Source organism: Leptomonas pyrrhocoris, assembly GCF_001293395.1.
Source record: "Leptomonas pyrrhocoris isolate H10 chromosome Unknown, whole genome shotgun sequence".
Taxonomy (NCBI): domain Eukaryota; phylum Euglenozoa; class Kinetoplastea; order Trypanosomatida; family Trypanosomatidae; genus Leptomonas; species Leptomonas pyrrhocoris.
This window is the reverse complement of record NW_015438392.1, coordinates 113,521-129,663: the sequence shown is the minus strand read 5'-3', so window position 1 is coordinate 129,663 and position 16,143 is coordinate 113,521. Positions and strand designations below refer to the sequence as shown.

The 16,143-nt window shown below is 63.3% G+C and overlaps 5 protein-coding genes across 7 annotated transcripts; all 5 read left to right on the top strand.

Moving 5' to 3' along the window:
• Positions 1–909: 909 nt before the first annotated feature.
• Positions 910–1,838, top strand: ABB37_09884 (hypothetical protein; the record flags this gene model as incomplete). 2 transcript variants are annotated; one of them, XM_015809550.1, is made up of 1 exon in its annotated part: positions 910–1,838. In XM_015809550.1, the coding sequence occupies exon 1, from the start codon at positions 1,176–1,178 to the stop codon at positions 1,836–1,838; it is 663 nt and encodes a 220-aa protein (XP_015651882.1). In that variant the 5' UTR covers positions 910–1,175. The 2 variants fall into 2 exon arrangements, with proteins under 2 accessions (XP_015651882.1, XP_015651881.1); XM_015809549.1 differs by having other exon boundaries at positions 1,021–1,838.
• A 432-nt stretch (positions 1,839–2,270) lies between these two features.
• ABB37_09883 (putative mitochondrial inorganic pyrophosphatase) lies at positions 2,271–3,282 on the top strand (the record flags this gene model as incomplete). 2 transcript variants are annotated; one of them, XM_015809548.1, is made up of 1 exon in its annotated part: positions 2,271–3,282. In XM_015809548.1, exon 1 carries the CDS (start codon positions 2,476–2,478, stop codon positions 3,280–3,282), a length of 807 nt encoding a protein of 268 aa, XP_015651880.1. In that variant the 5' UTR covers positions 2,271–2,475. The 2 variants fall into 2 exon arrangements, with proteins under 2 accessions (XP_015651880.1, XP_015651879.1); XM_015809547.1 differs by having other exon boundaries at positions 2,300–3,282.
• Positions 3,283–4,091: 809 nt separating this feature from the next.
• On the top strand, positions 4,092–5,204 carry ABB37_09882 (putative Peter pan protein; the record flags this gene model as incomplete). The annotated part of the gene is made up of 1 exon (XM_015809546.1): positions 4,092–5,204. The coding sequence occupies one exon, from the start codon at positions 4,092–4,094 to the stop codon at positions 5,202–5,204; it is 1,113 nt and encodes a 370-aa protein (XP_015651878.1).
• An 835-nt stretch (positions 5,205–6,039) lies between these two features.
• On the top strand, positions 6,040–8,502 carry ABB37_09881 (hypothetical protein; the record flags this gene model as incomplete). The annotated part of the gene is made up of 1 exon (XM_015809545.1): positions 6,040–8,502. Exon 1 carries the CDS (start codon positions 6,268–6,270, stop codon positions 8,500–8,502), a length of 2,235 nt encoding a protein of 744 aa, XP_015651877.1. The 5' UTR covers positions 6,040–6,267.
• Positions 8,503–9,013: 511 nt separating this feature from the next.
• ABB37_09880 (hypothetical protein) lies at positions 9,014–15,689 on the top strand (the record flags this gene model as incomplete). Its single annotated transcript, XM_015809544.1, has 1 exon — positions 9,014–15,689. The coding sequence occupies exon 1, from the start codon at positions 9,183–9,185 to the stop codon at positions 15,687–15,689; it is 6,507 nt and encodes a 2,168-aa protein (XP_015651876.1). The 5' UTR covers positions 9,014–9,182.
• Positions 15,690–16,143: the final 454 nt, after the last annotated feature.

Here is a 16,143-nt window from a genome sequence, read left to right as displayed (position 1 = left end):
GCCCCCTCCCCCTCCCCCCGCCCCGTACGGCCGTTGGTTTCGTGTGGTAAACCCCTCCGTGGTGCGCTCGCCTCGCGCGTCGACGCCGCTGTGAACGCTGGACGAGCGGAAGGTGGCGGTTGTGAAGGTGCGGGTGACGCCCTGCGCCGCCTTTTCCTGTCTATTAACATCTCTTATAATTGTTTCCCTCCGCACGAAGGTGCGCTTACCGTAATTGTTATTATGCTTTGCGAATGCATCCCCGAAGCGTGGTGTGAGGTCACGTCTTCTCCCTCCTGTTGTACACATCCCCGCTTAAATTTGTTCTTGATTATATACTACCTTAGTGTTTCCCCTAACACGTATGAACGCGGCTGCCGTTAAACGAAAAGAAAGAACTGGCTTAACACGCATTCCCCCTGCTGGTAGCGCTGGCCCGCCTCAGCGGATGGCAAGCAACGGGCTGCGGCGACCCAGCTGAACCAATGAAGGCAGGCGTTACGGAAGAAGGAGAAATCGAAAGAAGTACATATATCTATATATCGGTGCTCATCCTTACCGTGTGTGTGTGTGCTGCACCAGCGCCGGAGAGAGAGGGACGACGGATGATGAATTCGATGGCGATGTTGCTCTCCGGGAGCACATGAATGATGTCCTCCAACGGTATAAAGAAAAGAAAACCCATTTGAACGTTGAGTCCCCGTGACGCTGCTATTCTCTGGTTTATGACCTCGTCAAGCATCGTGCTGACGGAACAGAAAATCTAAAGCGGAGAACCGCTGCACGCCGGCTTCGTCGCCAACACCGACTCTGTTGTTCCTCTGTTGCCTCTCGCCTTCCTCCTTCCGTTCTCAACCGCCGCGTTGGTCGCTGGCGTTGTGCTGCACGCTCGTTGACCTTTGTATCCCCTTCTATGATGCATTGTGTCCAGATGCTGCTTCGCATGCGCACCTCCTTCGTGTACTAATCTAACACTAGGAACAATACATCACGGCTCCCTCTTCCCTCCTCCCTTTCTTTTCCTTTACTTGGTTGTTGACAGCACGTCGATCGCGTGATCCCACATTGTGTCTTCGCTGATCGCCGTCGTCATTATCAGCTTTTATTGTTCTTCTTGCTCCTCTTGATTCCCCCGGCGGCTTCTGCTGCACTGCGGAGGCCGTCTTGCATTGGCACTGGCGACGCTGCGCCGACACATGGCGGCTATCGATGCCGGACGGCAGCGCAACCCCGGCGTGCCGCAGGAGGACGACGGGGCGCCGCAGAAAGTCGCGCACTACTGGACGCAGTTTAAGCATAAAGCCCTCAGTCTCGTGTCGGATGAGCCGCCCGCGGATGAGGCGCTGCTCACGCAGATGCCCGAGGAGCCGGGCTATATGGACGGCCTATCGGAGATGACGGACCTGAGCTACACCCAGCGCATCTCCGGCTTCTTGATGATGATGGGCATGGGCATTCTTTTTGTCCTGCTCGGCTTGTTTCTGTGGATGTCGCCGAAGCGATTCGCGTTCTTCACGACGTGCGGCAACGTTTTCTGCGTGTGCTCGACCATGTTTCTCGCAGGCGCCAAGCAGCAGCTGCAGACGATGTTCCAGGCGAATCGATTCGAGGCGGCCTGCCTCTACCTCGTCTCGGTGGCCCTCACGCTCGTGAGCGCTGTGTGGCTGAAGTCGAGTCTCCTCTGCATCGTGTTTGCCCTGGTGCAGCTGGGCTGTGTGCTGTGGTACGCGCTGAGCTTCCTGCCTTATGCGCGGCAAACGATCAAGGTGGCGGTGGGCTACGCATCGATGGTGTTTGGTCCGATTGTGAATGGGATGGTGAAGGGTGTTAGCGCCTGTTTCGCGGCGGTGCTCGGGTGAAGGCGAAGGTGTAGTTCTTCTTGTTATTACTACTACTGCTCGTCTCGCCTTGTTCGGTGGCGCAGTGCTGAGTTCGTCTTGGGACCGCTGCGCGGCGGTGACTCCGTACCTTTTCTCCTGCTCCACTGTGCCTCGTTGCTGCATTGATGCTTGTTATGGATCGTGTGAGGATATATATAAGTATGTACAAGTACTCCGTCTACCACAGCGTCCACCCCCTTCGCGCCTCTCCGCCGATCCACGGACGTGCACGACGGTTCTGCACTTCACGAGGCGATGTTCGACGTCGCATTGACGGCGGCGCCTCTTCTCAAGTGTCCGCGTCTTTCGCTTTCCTGCTGCAGAGATCCTCCGCCGGCGGTTACGACGGACAAACTCCGATTCCTTTGCCTTGTCCTCGCGTGTAACGTCTCCCCCCCCCCCCCACCATAAGCGTCACCTACCGCATACTCCTACATCAAGTTTGCCTGCCTCGCTTACGAGCTGCCGCACCATACCGCTGTGCCACTGTGCGTGTGCCGTGCGAGACGGAGACGCCTCGCTTGACCGATAAGTACTGATACCTCCTTCACAGAACTGCGTGTGCGTGTTTCTCCTTTACTTCTCCGATACATATACGTACTTGTCTTCTTCATTGATGCTCCACCACACGTGGCTGCGACGGGGTTCCGCCGTGGCGGCGCTTCCCGCGTTTCAAAGCTTCGAGAGCGGCGTTGCCGGGACGAAGGACTGGCGCTTCTTCCTGCGCGATCCGACCAGAAAAGACGCAGTTATCTCCGCCTGGCACGACCTGCCGCTGCGGCTCACCCCCACCACCCCCACGAAATCGGCCGCCGCCGCAGATCCGCGGCTCTACACGTCGATGATTGAAATCCCTCGCGGCACGCGCGCCAAGATGGAGCTGTGCAAGGAGGAGAAGCACAACCCGATTAAGCAGGACGTCCTCACCAAGCAAGAAGGGCAGCCGCTGCGGTTCTTCCGCTACGGCGACATGCCGTTTAACTACGGCTTCCTGCCCCGCACCTGGGAGGACCCGTCGCACAAGGATCACCGCACCGGCTGCATCGGCGATGGCGATCCGGTGGATGTGGTGCACTTTGGGCCGGCGCACGTCTTGGGCCAGTACGACGTCGTGCGCGTGCTCGGCGTGTTGGGGTTGATTGACGAGGGCGAGACGGACTGGAAGATCATCGTGGAGTCCGCCTCCCCAGCGGCCGGCGACGGCTACGGGAGCCTTGCGAAGGTGCCGCAGGATGTGCAAGCGAAGATTTTGGACTGGTTCGAGAACTACAAAGTGCCAGATGGCAAGCCGAAGAACACGTTTGTGTTCGACAAGGAAATTCGAGGCGTGGACACGGCGCTGGAGATCATTGAGCAGTGTGCGCTGCAGTACAACGCGTTGATGGCGGGCCAGTGCGGCGATTTCGGCTACTGGCTGCGATAACCGAACGACGGAAGGGGCAAAAGCATTCCTCACGTTCTCAGCGCTTCTACTCGGAGGTTTTTTTCGGGGAGGGGGGGGGGAGGAGGGAGACGGGCGCCACAGTCGCCTCCTCCGCCGTGTTTCAATCGAACTGTCTGCGTGTGTGAAACGCCGGTTTTATTGTATCGTATTTTTTACTCCTTCTTTTCCAAGCATTGAGCGATCGCTAAACGCCGCTGACTCTTCCGTCTCCGTTCGGACAAAAATAATACGTGCCTTGGATCGTCGGAGGCGCGCTGCGTGCGATGTCAGCGCAGCTTCTCCTTCCTACCCTTTGCAATATGCGCGATGATCTGTTCTTTGCGTGTGTGCGTGCGTACGTGTACAGCTCCTGCGGATTGACTCGCTCTCTCCGCATGTACTCGAAGGTCGTGCCGTTCCTCTTCTGCCGATCTTCTTTGTTTTCGACTACGCAGCCGCCTCCGCCGTCGTGAAAGCGCTGGGCTTTGCTCACCTCTACGCGTCTCGCTGCGACTCCACTTCGGCGACGCCCCACTCCACCTCTACGCCTCTCTTCCACCCGTTTCTTTCCTTTGCGTTGCTTCGCTCGCATCGATCACCGTCGCAGGTCGCCTCTGTCAAAAGCGGCCTTCATTGATCCGCTGCCTCCCCGTAACTTTTTGCTTGTACGCCCCCCCCCCCTCCCCACTTCTCCAGCGGAGCAGACGGCAGGGTGCAGGCACAGGGAGAAGAGAGAAGAATCGGAACTCCTGTGTGCATTGAAGAACAGTAGTATTAATAATCTTGGCGCGTACCCACGGGAACTCGCCATGGGCAGACCCGAAAAGAAGGGCGAGATGCCCGGTAAGCTGGACACCACCGAGGCCGACAAGAGCACCCCCAAGTCCATCATCATCTACCGCGGCGACGTCGGCGCCGCCGTGCGTGCCCTCATGCACGAGTGGCGTAACGTCTTCCTTCCGTGGAGCAGCAAGAAGCTGCACGGCAAAAACAAATCCTTAAAAGACTTCCTTTCCGTCGCTGCCACCTTCAGCGTCTCGCATTTGCAGCTCTTCACCGCCCCCTCGCACGGCACCTCGCTGCGCATCATGCGCTTCTTCAACGGGCCCACCCTGTCCTTCCGTGTGCTGAGCTTCACGCTGCACAAGGAGATCATAGCGAAGCAGCGACGGCCGGCCGCGCTGGACCGCGCCGCGTGGGATGTCGCGCCGATCGTGGTGCTAAACAACTTCAGCCACCCTGATGTGGCGCAGCGGGCGGAGGTGCCCCTCTTGGCCGCCACCTTCAAGGCCCTCTTCCCGTCGCTGAACGTGCAGACAATCCAGAACAGCGAGATCCAGCGCGTCTGCCTTTTCCACTACGACCACGTGGAGCACGTGGTCGAGGTCCGCCACTACTACGTGAACGCCCGCACCGTCGGCGTCACCAAGACGGTGAAGAAGCTCCTGGAAAATCGGCGGCCGACAAAGCTTGGCACGCTGGAGAGCATCGATCAGGTGCTCGACCGCGAGGACGCATGGTCGGACACGGATGGCGAGGGCGAGGAGGTGCCGCTCGTACAGCCCTTCCGCCACCACCGCGAGCAGTGCCGCGTGAAGCTCCAGGAGATCGGGCCTCGCATGACGCTCGAGTTGGAGAAGGTGGAGAACGGGTTTGCTGGGGGTGAAGTTATCTTCCACCGCACCGAGAAGAAGACGCTGCGGCAGGTGCAGGAGAACGCGTCCAAGGTGCGGGCCCGCAAGACGGAAAAGGCGAAGCGGCGAGCGGTGCAGGACGAGAACGTGCAGCGGAAGCGGCAGCGGCGGGAGGAGAAGATCGAGCAGAAGCAGCAGCGCCGTGCAGCGGCAGCGGAGGCGCAGCAGAGCAACCCGTTTGAGGTGGCAGGCGGCGACGCTGACGGGTACGCCGGGGACGCGGAGTGAGATCAAGAAAGCCAATGCATTCACGCAGTGGGGCGTCTGCATTGAGTGTCTGTGTGTTTGTCTGATACTTGTTCTCGCACCGCGTGGGCGCGTGCAGACGGGAGAGACTGAAGAAGGAAAGGAACTGGTGGTGATGTACGCCATTTTGAGGGGCGCCGGGTTCCGCGGCACACTCCCGTCACGCCTCACTCACGCCCCGTCGTTGCGTTGAGCTCCGCTGCTGAATCTCTTTTAGTAAATATATAAGTATTTCGTTCCTTTACAGTTTGTTTTTGTCCTCGAGTGTTTTCTTTCAGGCGACGCTTAATACGCCCCTTCAACGGATGCACGGAGAGATGACCTGCACCGGCGACGGGGGACGGGTAATGGTGAAGTAATCGTAGGTAACTAAGCACCACATGTTTTTGTGTTGGTGTGAGTGCGTGTGTGTGCACGCACCCCTCATGGTAACACCAAGAAGCAAACAGCTGATAGCAAGAATGAAAGGAGACGTTGCTGCCGGGGTTGCGCGAGGCAGCACACGGCGTGTGTGTGCGGCGAGTGCAGCCTGTGGGTGCTGCGAATTCAGCTTCCTCGTCTAGCTGTTGATGTGATGGGGATGTGATTCTCCATCCTCACCCCGCATAAGCGAGTTCTTCGATAATGAGCAGTAACGCTTTCTAATGAAGCCCGTTCGGCTTCTCACAGGGCTCGTTGTGATGAGAGGAGCTCGTGTGTGACGCGCTCGCGCCACCGAACACACACCCTGCCATGAATGTGTCACGCTTCCTTTTCATTTTGCCACCACTCTCCTCGTCCGTCTCTGCTGTGATGACTGCTTTCGCTGACACGTGTAGATGTCTGCGTAGCGCGGCCATTGCTGCGTGCCTCTTCGTACGTGAGAACAGAAAACCGTAAAGTGCAGGGGAGAACGCGGTGAAAGCGGGTGGGAAAGGTCTCGCGTTGTCGCTGCCGTCCTTTTTGTGGCTCACGTGCGCTGCATCGCGTGGGCCGCGCGCCGCGCGTGCTGAATCTCTCTTCTCCTCCTTGGTTTTATACACACAACAGGCAGTAATTCCATTCGATGCTCTACGACTTCTTCCGCTTCCTCCGCGGTGTGTGGGACGCCGTCGTGCTCCCGTACGTTCTCCTCTCCATCGCCAACCTCGCCACGGACGGCTGGGAGGCGGCGACCCACCTGCGGGAGACGCTTAAGGTGCTCGTCTGCTTCCTCAGCGGGCGCAGTCACCGCGGCTTCCCACTCTCCCGCTCCGCGTTGGAGGCGCAGCGGACTGCGGTTACCGCTGCGGCGGGATCGACCGCCGCCGGCCGCAAAACTCCCTCCACGCTGCCGTTGGGCCCGCGGGGAGTCGCGTCGCCGCCGCCGCTGCTCCACTGCAGCTACCGCGCCGGCAGCGAGGAGGAGAACGACGCCGACAGCGAGGCGGAGTTCCCGCCGGGGCGGCAGCGCCCCTCCGTGCGCGGACTCTCCGACGAGGAAAGGCGTCGCGAAGGCTGCACCAGCGGCAGCACCGGCGCCGCGGCCGACGACGACGATGGCGACGACGGCTCCGTCAGTCCTGCGCCTCTCATTCAACGCCGGCTTTTGCTGGGGAGGAAGGGCGAGGTGGAGGAGTGGCTGCCGGCCCTGCGCAGTCGCCTGCTGATTCCACCGCACCACCCCCTCTGCGTCTCGCGTAGCCTGCATCAGCTGGTGAGCATCGTCATCGGGCCGATCCAGCAGCCGACCGTCTCCACGATGCCGACGCGGCACCCCGAGCCGCAGTGGCCGCCGCACTTTCTGCGAACGGGCCACAACGCTGGCGGCGGCGTCGCGGGCGGCGGCGTTGGCGACCCCTCGACCGATGAGTACAGCAGCTCGAACTCCAGCGCAACGTCGAGCACGCTGCGGCGCCGCAGCGGCCACACGACGCGTTACCGTCAGGCCTCGTCGGTCGTCTACCAGCGCGTCAGCAGCCGGCACCTCGACTTCTCCAACTCGCGCGTCGCACCGCACCTCATCGCCTCCATCACGGCCCACCACGTGCTGAGTTACCCCGCGACGCGGCAGAAGGTGCTCGTCATGGACTTGGACGAGACGCTCTGTTATGTGTCGACGACCACGGCGAACATGGCGGGCCCGCCGACGTTCTCCGAGGTGATCCCGACCGTGTCCGGCGCGGAGCTCTTCCATGTCTGGGTGCGCCCCTACGCCCGTCTCTTCCTGGCCACCGCGGCGAAGCTCTTCAACCTCGTCCTCTTCACCTCCGCGTCGAAGCCGTACGCAGACACGATTCTGCAACGCATCGATCCCGATCACCTGCTGAAGCTGCGCTACTACCGACAGGACTGCCGACTCGTGTCGCGGCGTATGCTGCGCGTGATGTGCGCCGCAGTGGGCAAGCGGGGGGCGTCGTCGGACTCCGCTGGTCGACAGAGCAGCAACGACCGCGTCGGGGCAGGTGCACGGGAAGGGGCGGTGGGGGACTTCAACCCCAGTCCCAGCGAGCAGCACGACGATGCCAGTGGCAGCGGGTCCACGACGAGCACGGACAACGACAGCGCCGGCGGCGGAGGCACCGGTGGAGTGAGCAGCAGCAGCGGAGCGGAAAGCGCAGACGCGACCGCCACTCAGAAGGCGACGACGACGACGACGTGCAGCTTCGCCTCCTCTGGCGGGCTGTTGACTGTGGGGAACACCGCACGAAGCAGCAGCAGCAGCAGCACGAACAGCAGCATCAGCAGCGGCGGCAACACGAACACCGCTGTCGCGGCGACAGCGGAAGACTTGCCTGTTCTCGAGAAGTCCCTCATCAACGAGCACGCCAAGGTGTTGCTGAAGGACCTGCGTATACTGAAGGTCCCGCCAGAGCTGCTCGTGCTGATCGACAACTCGGAGGAGTGCACGCTCGTCAACCCCGAAAACGCCCTCATCGTCTCGCCGTTCATCCCGTCACTGACGAAGGGATCCGCGAGCGAGAAGACCGCCGTAGCGGCGGCGGCGCACCCGACGCGCGGAGCGGCGCGCGACACGGATACGCCGCGTAGCGATCCACAAGGGGAGGTGAAGGAGGCGGCATCGCCGAACACGGCGGCCGCCGCCGTGCCGGACGACGCGCGCACGAAGTCGGCGAGCAGCGGCGGCCCTGCGAGGGAGCCGACGACACCGGCGGAGGAGGTGTTACTGATGGGGGACGACGGCGCCGCGAACGACGGTCCGGAAGAAGATGAGGTGCTGTTGGCGCTGTTGCCGATGCTGGAGTGTCTCCTGGTGGTCCCCGACGTGCGCTCCATTCTGCGGCTTGGGAAGCTGTATTGAGACGGGGCGGGGAGTGCTTCCGCGCGCTCCACCGCGGCGTGGCTGCCAGGCGAAAGCGACGAAGCAGCAGCAAGATGCGTTTGGTGCGGGTGTCGGTTGCGACGTGCGTGGTTCATTCATTCATTCATTAATTTACCTCTCTATTTGTAGCAGGGCAGACGAAGGCGGTGTTGGTTTTGTTTGTTTCCTCTCTTGCTCCTCGTGCTTCGTGTGCTGTCGGGCGTTCTTCCCACGTTCTCGTCCGCCGCCTCCTTTTCATTCTGCTGCACCGGTTCGCTTGCCGGCCTGACGACAGGAACGGTGTTCAAGACAAACCGCAGCGGAGCGGGGCCTCCCACGCGTTCATCAACAACGACACAGCCGTGCTCCCGGTTCCCCCCCCCTCCCCCTCCTCAATGCCTTCTTTTTTTGCTCTTCTCCGTCTCCTCTCGCGTTGTCCGCCCTCGCATGGTCTTCGTTCTCCATCTGTGCGCCCGCTGTTTGCTGCTGCGGTCGTAACTCTCACCTCGCAGAAACCACCAAGAAAGGGCGCTGGAAGAGATCATCGACTACAATTTTGCTGCACACATCCATTCTGCGTCATCTGCCGTTTTCACTCCGCGCCGCTTTCCCACAATACGGCAATCTCTCTGTGTTGAGCAGCAGCGCCGCTGAACCAAATTGGCCAACACGGTACGGAGATGTCGGCGCGACTCTCCGTCGCCCCCGCGGCGGCGGCGCAGCTCATGCGCCGGGTCTTGCACCCCGCCCTCGCTACCGTCTCCGCCACCGCACAGGCAGCTGCGTCATCTACGGCTTCACCTTGTGTCGTTGGCACGACGGCACGTGCCTTTCACGGACCCAACGGCGCGCTGCGTACCTCGGCGCACTGCTGTGCCGCCGCAACAAGGAGGAGCAATAATAGTAAGAAGAAAACGACGGCCACCACGGCGAAAGCACGCACACCGCGGCGCCGAGCATCGGCGGCTGGGGCGGCGGCGGCACCTCCTCCGCCGCAGCTTTCGTCACCCGTGCCGCTGGAGGACGCCACAGCGGCACCGCACTCGACCGGAGGAAGAACGACGGACGAGGAAGCAAATGTGGTGGCAACACCGCCTCTCGACACAGCTATAAAAGAGCAGCGGCGGGTGCTGCAACTGCGCGACGCGGTGCGGGAGTGGTCCGCGCTGCGCCAGCGCTGTCGATGGCAGCGTCAACACACCCTCTCAGCGAGTGCATCAAGCAGGGCCAGCGGGACAGTCGGGGCGTCGGCAGCAGCCGCAGCAGCAACAACATCTGAGTCTTCGTCGTTAGCATCGGCCCCCGCGCTGCCTTCCCGAGCCACATCCCCCTCACTCCATGGGTCCAGACCGCTTGAAACGGGCAGCAGCAGCAGCAACAACAGTGCTAACGCAGAGGTCCACATGGAAGAGCGTGCGGTTCTCATGTCCACCGTAGCGAAGGAGGCCAAGACGTACCCGCAGCTTTCCGCCCTCTTTTATCCGCACGGTCACAGCAGCGCCACACGCAGCACCGTGGTCGACGACACACCACCTGGAGCGGCAGCCGCAGCAGCACCGTTGGAGCGTGCGGTGTGGGAGGTGTCAGACGTGAGCTCGCTGATGGGTGCGGAAGCGGACACGGTGGCGCTGCTGACGCTGCTGCGCGTGCACTTCCACGTGGCGCAGCAGTCGGAGGAAGGTGCTCGTCTGCACAACGTGCTGTGGGACGCCTTCGTACGGGGTCTGCAGCAGCGAATATCACGCGAGGCAACGGCAGCAACGGCGAGGACCGCCGTCGCGCAGGTGCTGCACGTGCTGGTGGCTGTCTATCGGGATCAGCTCGCACTGGGCGTGACAACCGTGGGGCCCTTGCATGACAGCACGAAGGCGAAGAAGGGCAACCCGAATGCAAAGAGGAAGACCAATCTTCGGAAAGTAATGCAGCAGCGGAAGCAGACAGAGGAGGCGGCGGCTGTACACGCACGGGTGGCGCGTGTGCTGGAGGCACTGGTCAGCCCTCTTTACGAGCTCGACCAGCTCATCTCAGCAGAAAGCGGCTCCGCTGCCGCGTCTGTGTCGACGAACGATGTCTCACGTGAGGCGGAGTACGGCGCAGCATCGACGCTGGTGATGCTGGCGGCTCTGAGCGCCGTCGCCGAGGAAGCTGCGGCGCTGCTCAGCCGCTCCTCTTCCCCACAAGACGCGCCACACATGCATTCCTTCTTGAACTCGACGCGGCCGAAGTGGCGCAAGTGGCGTGACGCGTCCCTCAGCCGTTTATTTACGCACTTCGAAGATCAAAGGACGAAGGGGGAGGAGAGCGCAGCGGCAGCAGCAGGCTCGTTCGTCGATGTGCTGCGCTGCCTGCGGTGGACGGAAGAGTTAGAGGTGGTGCTGCGCGTGTCGACTCTCGGGAAGGTGGAGGCGCTGTGTCAGCGCGCTCTGCTGCAGACGTGCCGCACTGCCGCTGCCGCTGCCGCCAACAACAGCAATAGCAGTAGTGGTCACCTCTTCGAGTACCTCTGCACGCCGTCCGTGGCGGCCGAGTTGAACCGCCTGTCGCCTGACCGCGTCACCTACGCACAGGCCTTCACCGATCTTTGCACCGTAGCCGCCGCCTACCTGCAGCAGCGACCCGATCGCATCTCCAGCTTAGTCAACACGCAGGAAAGCGAGCACCACACCGCGGCGGCGCGTATCGGGCTGAATCGCCAGCTGCCACCGCGGCCGCCGCTGCGCTGTCCGGTGGTGCAGCTCCTCTACGCCATGCTCTGCTCCGGCTTCGCGGCTGCCTCGCTGCTCACCAGCGAGCTCTGCCTCTCCCTGTCTCCGCGCGACACCGCCGACGTCGTGCGAGCTGCCGACTTGTTCTCCCTCTCGTGCGGGACGGCGCCGCTGCCGGTGCGGACGCGCGGGGTGCTGGTCGACCAAGTCGTAGGCCTCTTGACGCAGTGTCGGAAGGACGGTCACCGCGTCGTCGTCAGCTCGACGGACGCGGCGGACGGCGACGGGGGGTCGAACGCTTCTCTCGCTGCAAGGCGGCGGGACGGGGCGGCGGCGAGCAGTGGGGGCGCGCCCGGCGCCGGTGGGGCTTTCAGTTCTGGTGCCGTGCCCAGCAGCACCTCGGCGGCCCGCCGCAGCGGACGTGGTAGGGGCCGAGGAAGCCGCTCTTCCTCCACGACGAGCAACAGCTGGAATGCGCAGATAAGCGGGGCTTCGGACGAGAACGCCGTTGCAGCGGCGGCGATGACGTCGTCGCCTTCACACATGCCTAGCGCCGCGACCGTCGCCGCAGGGTCCGTGCTGACTCCCGCCGTCTACCGCACGCACGTGAATTACGCCCTCTACGTCTCCGTCGAAGCCATCGTGGAGTGCGTCGTGCGCGGCGACGTGAGCGCGGTGGAGGCGATCGCCCACGCGCTGCTGCCGCTGCTGCAGCAGGAAGGCCGCGAGGCCGCACTAACGGAGGGTCTGGAGTGCATCTGGGCAACGCTGAGGGATCGGCTTACCGAGCTGGGCAGCAACGACCTGGCGACGGCCGCCTCTTACCCGGCAGCGACTGCCAAAACCGCAGGCGTGACTTCGCCCTCTCACCAGCAGACGACACCCGCCATGGAGGAAGCCCTTGCGCTGCTCTCCACGCTTTTTCTCGCACACATGACGGAGTCGGCGATGCGGATGTTGACTGGCGCCAGTCTCGCCTCCGCCTCCGCGGCCGCCAACACTGGACTGCGCGATGGGGCTTTTGCGGGGGGTGGCGGTGCACGCGTTGCGCCGCTAGACCACCGCACCGCCGCACCGCTGCGCAGCCAAACGCTGATCGACATGGCACTGCGACTGACCACCGTGGCAGTTCTGTGCGGCGTGCCGGCTGGCACCGTCGCGCAGCTGACGACGCTGCACAACACCTTGTTGAAGTCGCAGGGGCGAGCGGCCGAGATGGCCGCCTCCTATGGGAAGACGGCAGCAGACGCATCGGGAGGATCGGCATCGAGTGTTGCCGCGCCGGTCGGTGAGGCCTTCGCGGTGGTGGAGCGACTGGAGCGACTGCTGACGGACCTCACCCGGCAGGCGCTGCCGTGGACTCGACACCCGTCCTCCACGCACGTCCGCAGCAGCGGGGCGGCGGTGCAGCAGGTGCTGGGCGTCTACATCGCCTCCACGGCTGCCGTGGTGCGGGGGGTGACCCAATCTGTCACCGCTGCCAACATCGAGACCGGCGACCACGGCGCATCTCCCCCACACGTGAACGTCTCTGCGCCGTACCGGCATTACCTTCTGACGGTGGTACACCTCCTCTACCGGCTGTCGACCGAGTTCCCCGTGGAAACGGAGCCGGCGACGCTTCGGCAGTTCCGCATCGACGTGCTCGACCCGGCCCTCACCGCCGCCCTCCTCGCCGCCCCAACCACCGCGGCAGCAGGGAAGAAGAAGAACCGCAGGAGCGCGACGAGCGATGACGAAAGGAGTAGGGGCACCCCGGAGCCGGTGCTGCAGATGCCGCTGACCACGCTGACGGAGGTCATCGTCGTCATGTGCGTGCCGGAGAGCGTGCAGCACGTGTCTTCGTCGTTGATGTGCGGTGTTGTGACGGCGGTGGAGCAGCACTTAAAGGCGCGGAAGCAGCGGCAGCAGGAGCAACTCCAAGAACACGCAGCGGGCACAGACAGCCCGCACGTCGTGGATACCGTTTCGGGGGTTCTGGCGATGCAGCTGCTCAGCTCCGCCGCGGCGGTGTGCCTGCGCGCGGACGACACCCTCACGGCGATGTTGCTGCAGCTGCTGGACCAGCTAAGTCCGCTGCTGTCGCTGTGGCAGGCAACGACGGTGCTGGAGCGGCTCCACGCGACGGGAGCACCGCTGTTTGCGCCGGCGGTGCGTGTGCTGATCGAACGGCTCGTGACGGCTCTCCACGACAACACCGACGGAAGCGCAACCCCGCCGTCGCAGCTGCCCAGCCACGACAAGGAGAAGCCCACGAAGAAAGAGCGCATCAGCGCCGGTCAGCAGATACGCATGCTGCACTCCCTCAGCGGGCTGCAGCGCACGGCGGACGTGGCGGTGGCGGAGCAGCGGTGGTCGCCGGGCGAGGACGTCGATGTCGCGGCGCTGCTGCGGCTGCTACACGCCGTGCCGTACGCACCGCTGCTGCGCTCGCTCGTGCAGCCCTCCCTCCTGCAGCACCATCCCTACTCCGTCGGGGAGTGCGGGTGCATGGTGGAGGTGGTGGCCCACCTACTCCAGCGGATGGACGTGGAGGAAGCGGAGGCGGAGGAGAACGACACGTCGACACCCCTTCGTCGCTGGACGGCAGACGAACGAGATGCGTTGCGGCTGATCCCGCGCACCCTGGCCATGCAGGTGCTGCAGGCCGTGCAACTGTCCTTTCCCCGGCAAGACGTACCGCTGCTGCTGCGCGGGTACGCGGCGCTGACCAGCGAGCCGCACCTGCAGCGGCAAATGCTCGGCGCGTTCATCTCGCGCACCATCCGCGCCGCGCCGGTGATGACGCCGGTGGAGATCGTCGAGTGTGTCGAGGCGTACTGCGTCGGCGGGGTCTTTCATGAGCAGCTCTACGGCGTGTTGCTCGGCCGGGCCGCGGACATGGGCCGGCGGCTCACGCTCGAGCTCTCCGTGCGGCTGCTGCGCTGTGGCACGCTGGCTGGCCACGCGAGTGTGCGCACAGTGTGCGTGACGGCCGTGCAGCCAATCTTCTCCTCGCAGGTGCGTGGCCTGCTGCAGAGCGACCCACGCATGCTCGTCTCGCTCGCCTCGACCGCGCTGGCGATCCTGCACTGCCTGCGCGACTGCTTCCCGCACGACGACATCGGCGCCGCGGTGCTGACCAACGTCGCGCGCTATCACCACGACGCCTCCCTCTCCGTTGTGAAGGCGGCCTTGGAGCTGATCGAGAAGCGCGGCTCGGTGGACTACGACGTCACCCACGTGCTAGCGCGGCACTGCACGGAGGCTGTGCTGCCGACCTGCACGGCGGCCGAGCTCGCCAACGTCACGTGCCTGCTGCTGGTGTGCGGCCTGCGGTCTTCGGCGCTGCTGGAGGTGGTGTACCGGCGGTTGGGCGACGTCGTAGCGGCGATGTCCGGCGGCAGCTTAGCGAAGCTGGCGCAGGGGTTGCTGAGGGCGTCCGTCGAGGTGGACACGGCGGCGGTGCAGCTCATGTGTGAGCGGGTGGTGGTCTTGACGACAGCATCAACGCACCCGACTGGCGCGGCGGAAGGTGTGGGTAACGAAGGGGGAGAAGAGGCGCCGCTAAAGACGAGCGACCGCTGCCGTTCGTTAAAGACGAAGGGTCGAACGTCAAGGTCGCCGCCCCGAGCCGCGGAAGACAACGGTGGCGGCAATTCCATGGAAGGGACTTCGCGGAGCACTACGCCTCCTCCAGCAGCAACGGCATCAGCCTCCGCGGCGTCACCGGCGCCCCTCACGCTGCATCACGTCTGCGCCTTTCTGCGCCTCTCACGCAGCGTGGGACGGCGCCTCACCGTCACGGCGATGGAGACGGTGGACGTCTTGCTGCGGTACACGCAGAACCGCATCGCGGCAGACGTCGCCGCCATGTCAGCAGCGGCGCAGGCAACCACACACAGCACCGATGCAGCTGATCTCGACGAGACGCGATCCCTCGAGGACGATAAAACCGCCGCCGCGGCCGCCCCTCCGCCCCTCCCGCCGCCACTGCCGGTGTTGGAGGGCGTGCACCCGCAAGAGGTGGAGGAGGTGTTGCGCGCCTGCATTGACCTGTCCAGCACACCCAAGGTGTTCTTCCCCCTCGTGCGGAGTCTGGCGGACTACATGGCCTTTCTGCTCCAGCAAGCAGCAGCGGAGGATGAATCCGCGGAAAGGCCCGCGGTGCTTGCCACAACGGTCGCTCGCAACCGAGCAGCGAAGCAGCGACGCACGCGCGGCTCGATGCTAACGCCGTCCGGCGTGGGCGCTACTGCTGCTGCCGCGCTCGCCTGGCAGAGCGACTTAATTCTGTTGGTGGACCTGTGTAGTCTGTTTGTCCGCCTCGGGGAGGCGGGACACCCGGTGGTGAAGACGCTGTTCTCAGTGCTCTACGAGCGTCGCGGGACGCTGCTGCAGCGCGCGCTGCTGCTGAAGACGACGAAGCAGTCGCTGGAGCTGGCGGGGCGTGCGGTGCATCCCGAGCTATACAAGTTGGTGGTGGACGAAGAAATTGCGTAGAGCCCGCGGCGACCACGACAACGGTTTGCCGGGTGGTCGGGACGGCAACGGCGTATATGGCGATGGATGTCACGCGTGTGTGTGTGTGTGTGTATGTGTCTGGGTGTGTGCTTTTGCCACGTCAATACTCACAGAAATCGACTCCCTTTTGTATTTCCAGTGTTGTTTTAACTTCCACTTCTCTCCTCCGTCAGTCGCTTCGTGGTGCGGCAAGTGCTTCCCTCTTGTGGGAACCTACACGTCTGCCGTTTGTCATGAAGGCGCACGAACGCGACGCTTGTGTGTGGTGTTGTTGGTTCACCTCCCTTCTCCCATTCATTGGTTGGGTCACGTCTCATCGTGCTGTCGGCTTCCGCGTGTTTTGTCCTCTCCTTCACACACACACACACACACACACACACACACACCACCCTCCTCACCTCCTCCTCATCGCTGCTCCGCGGCTCCACGACAC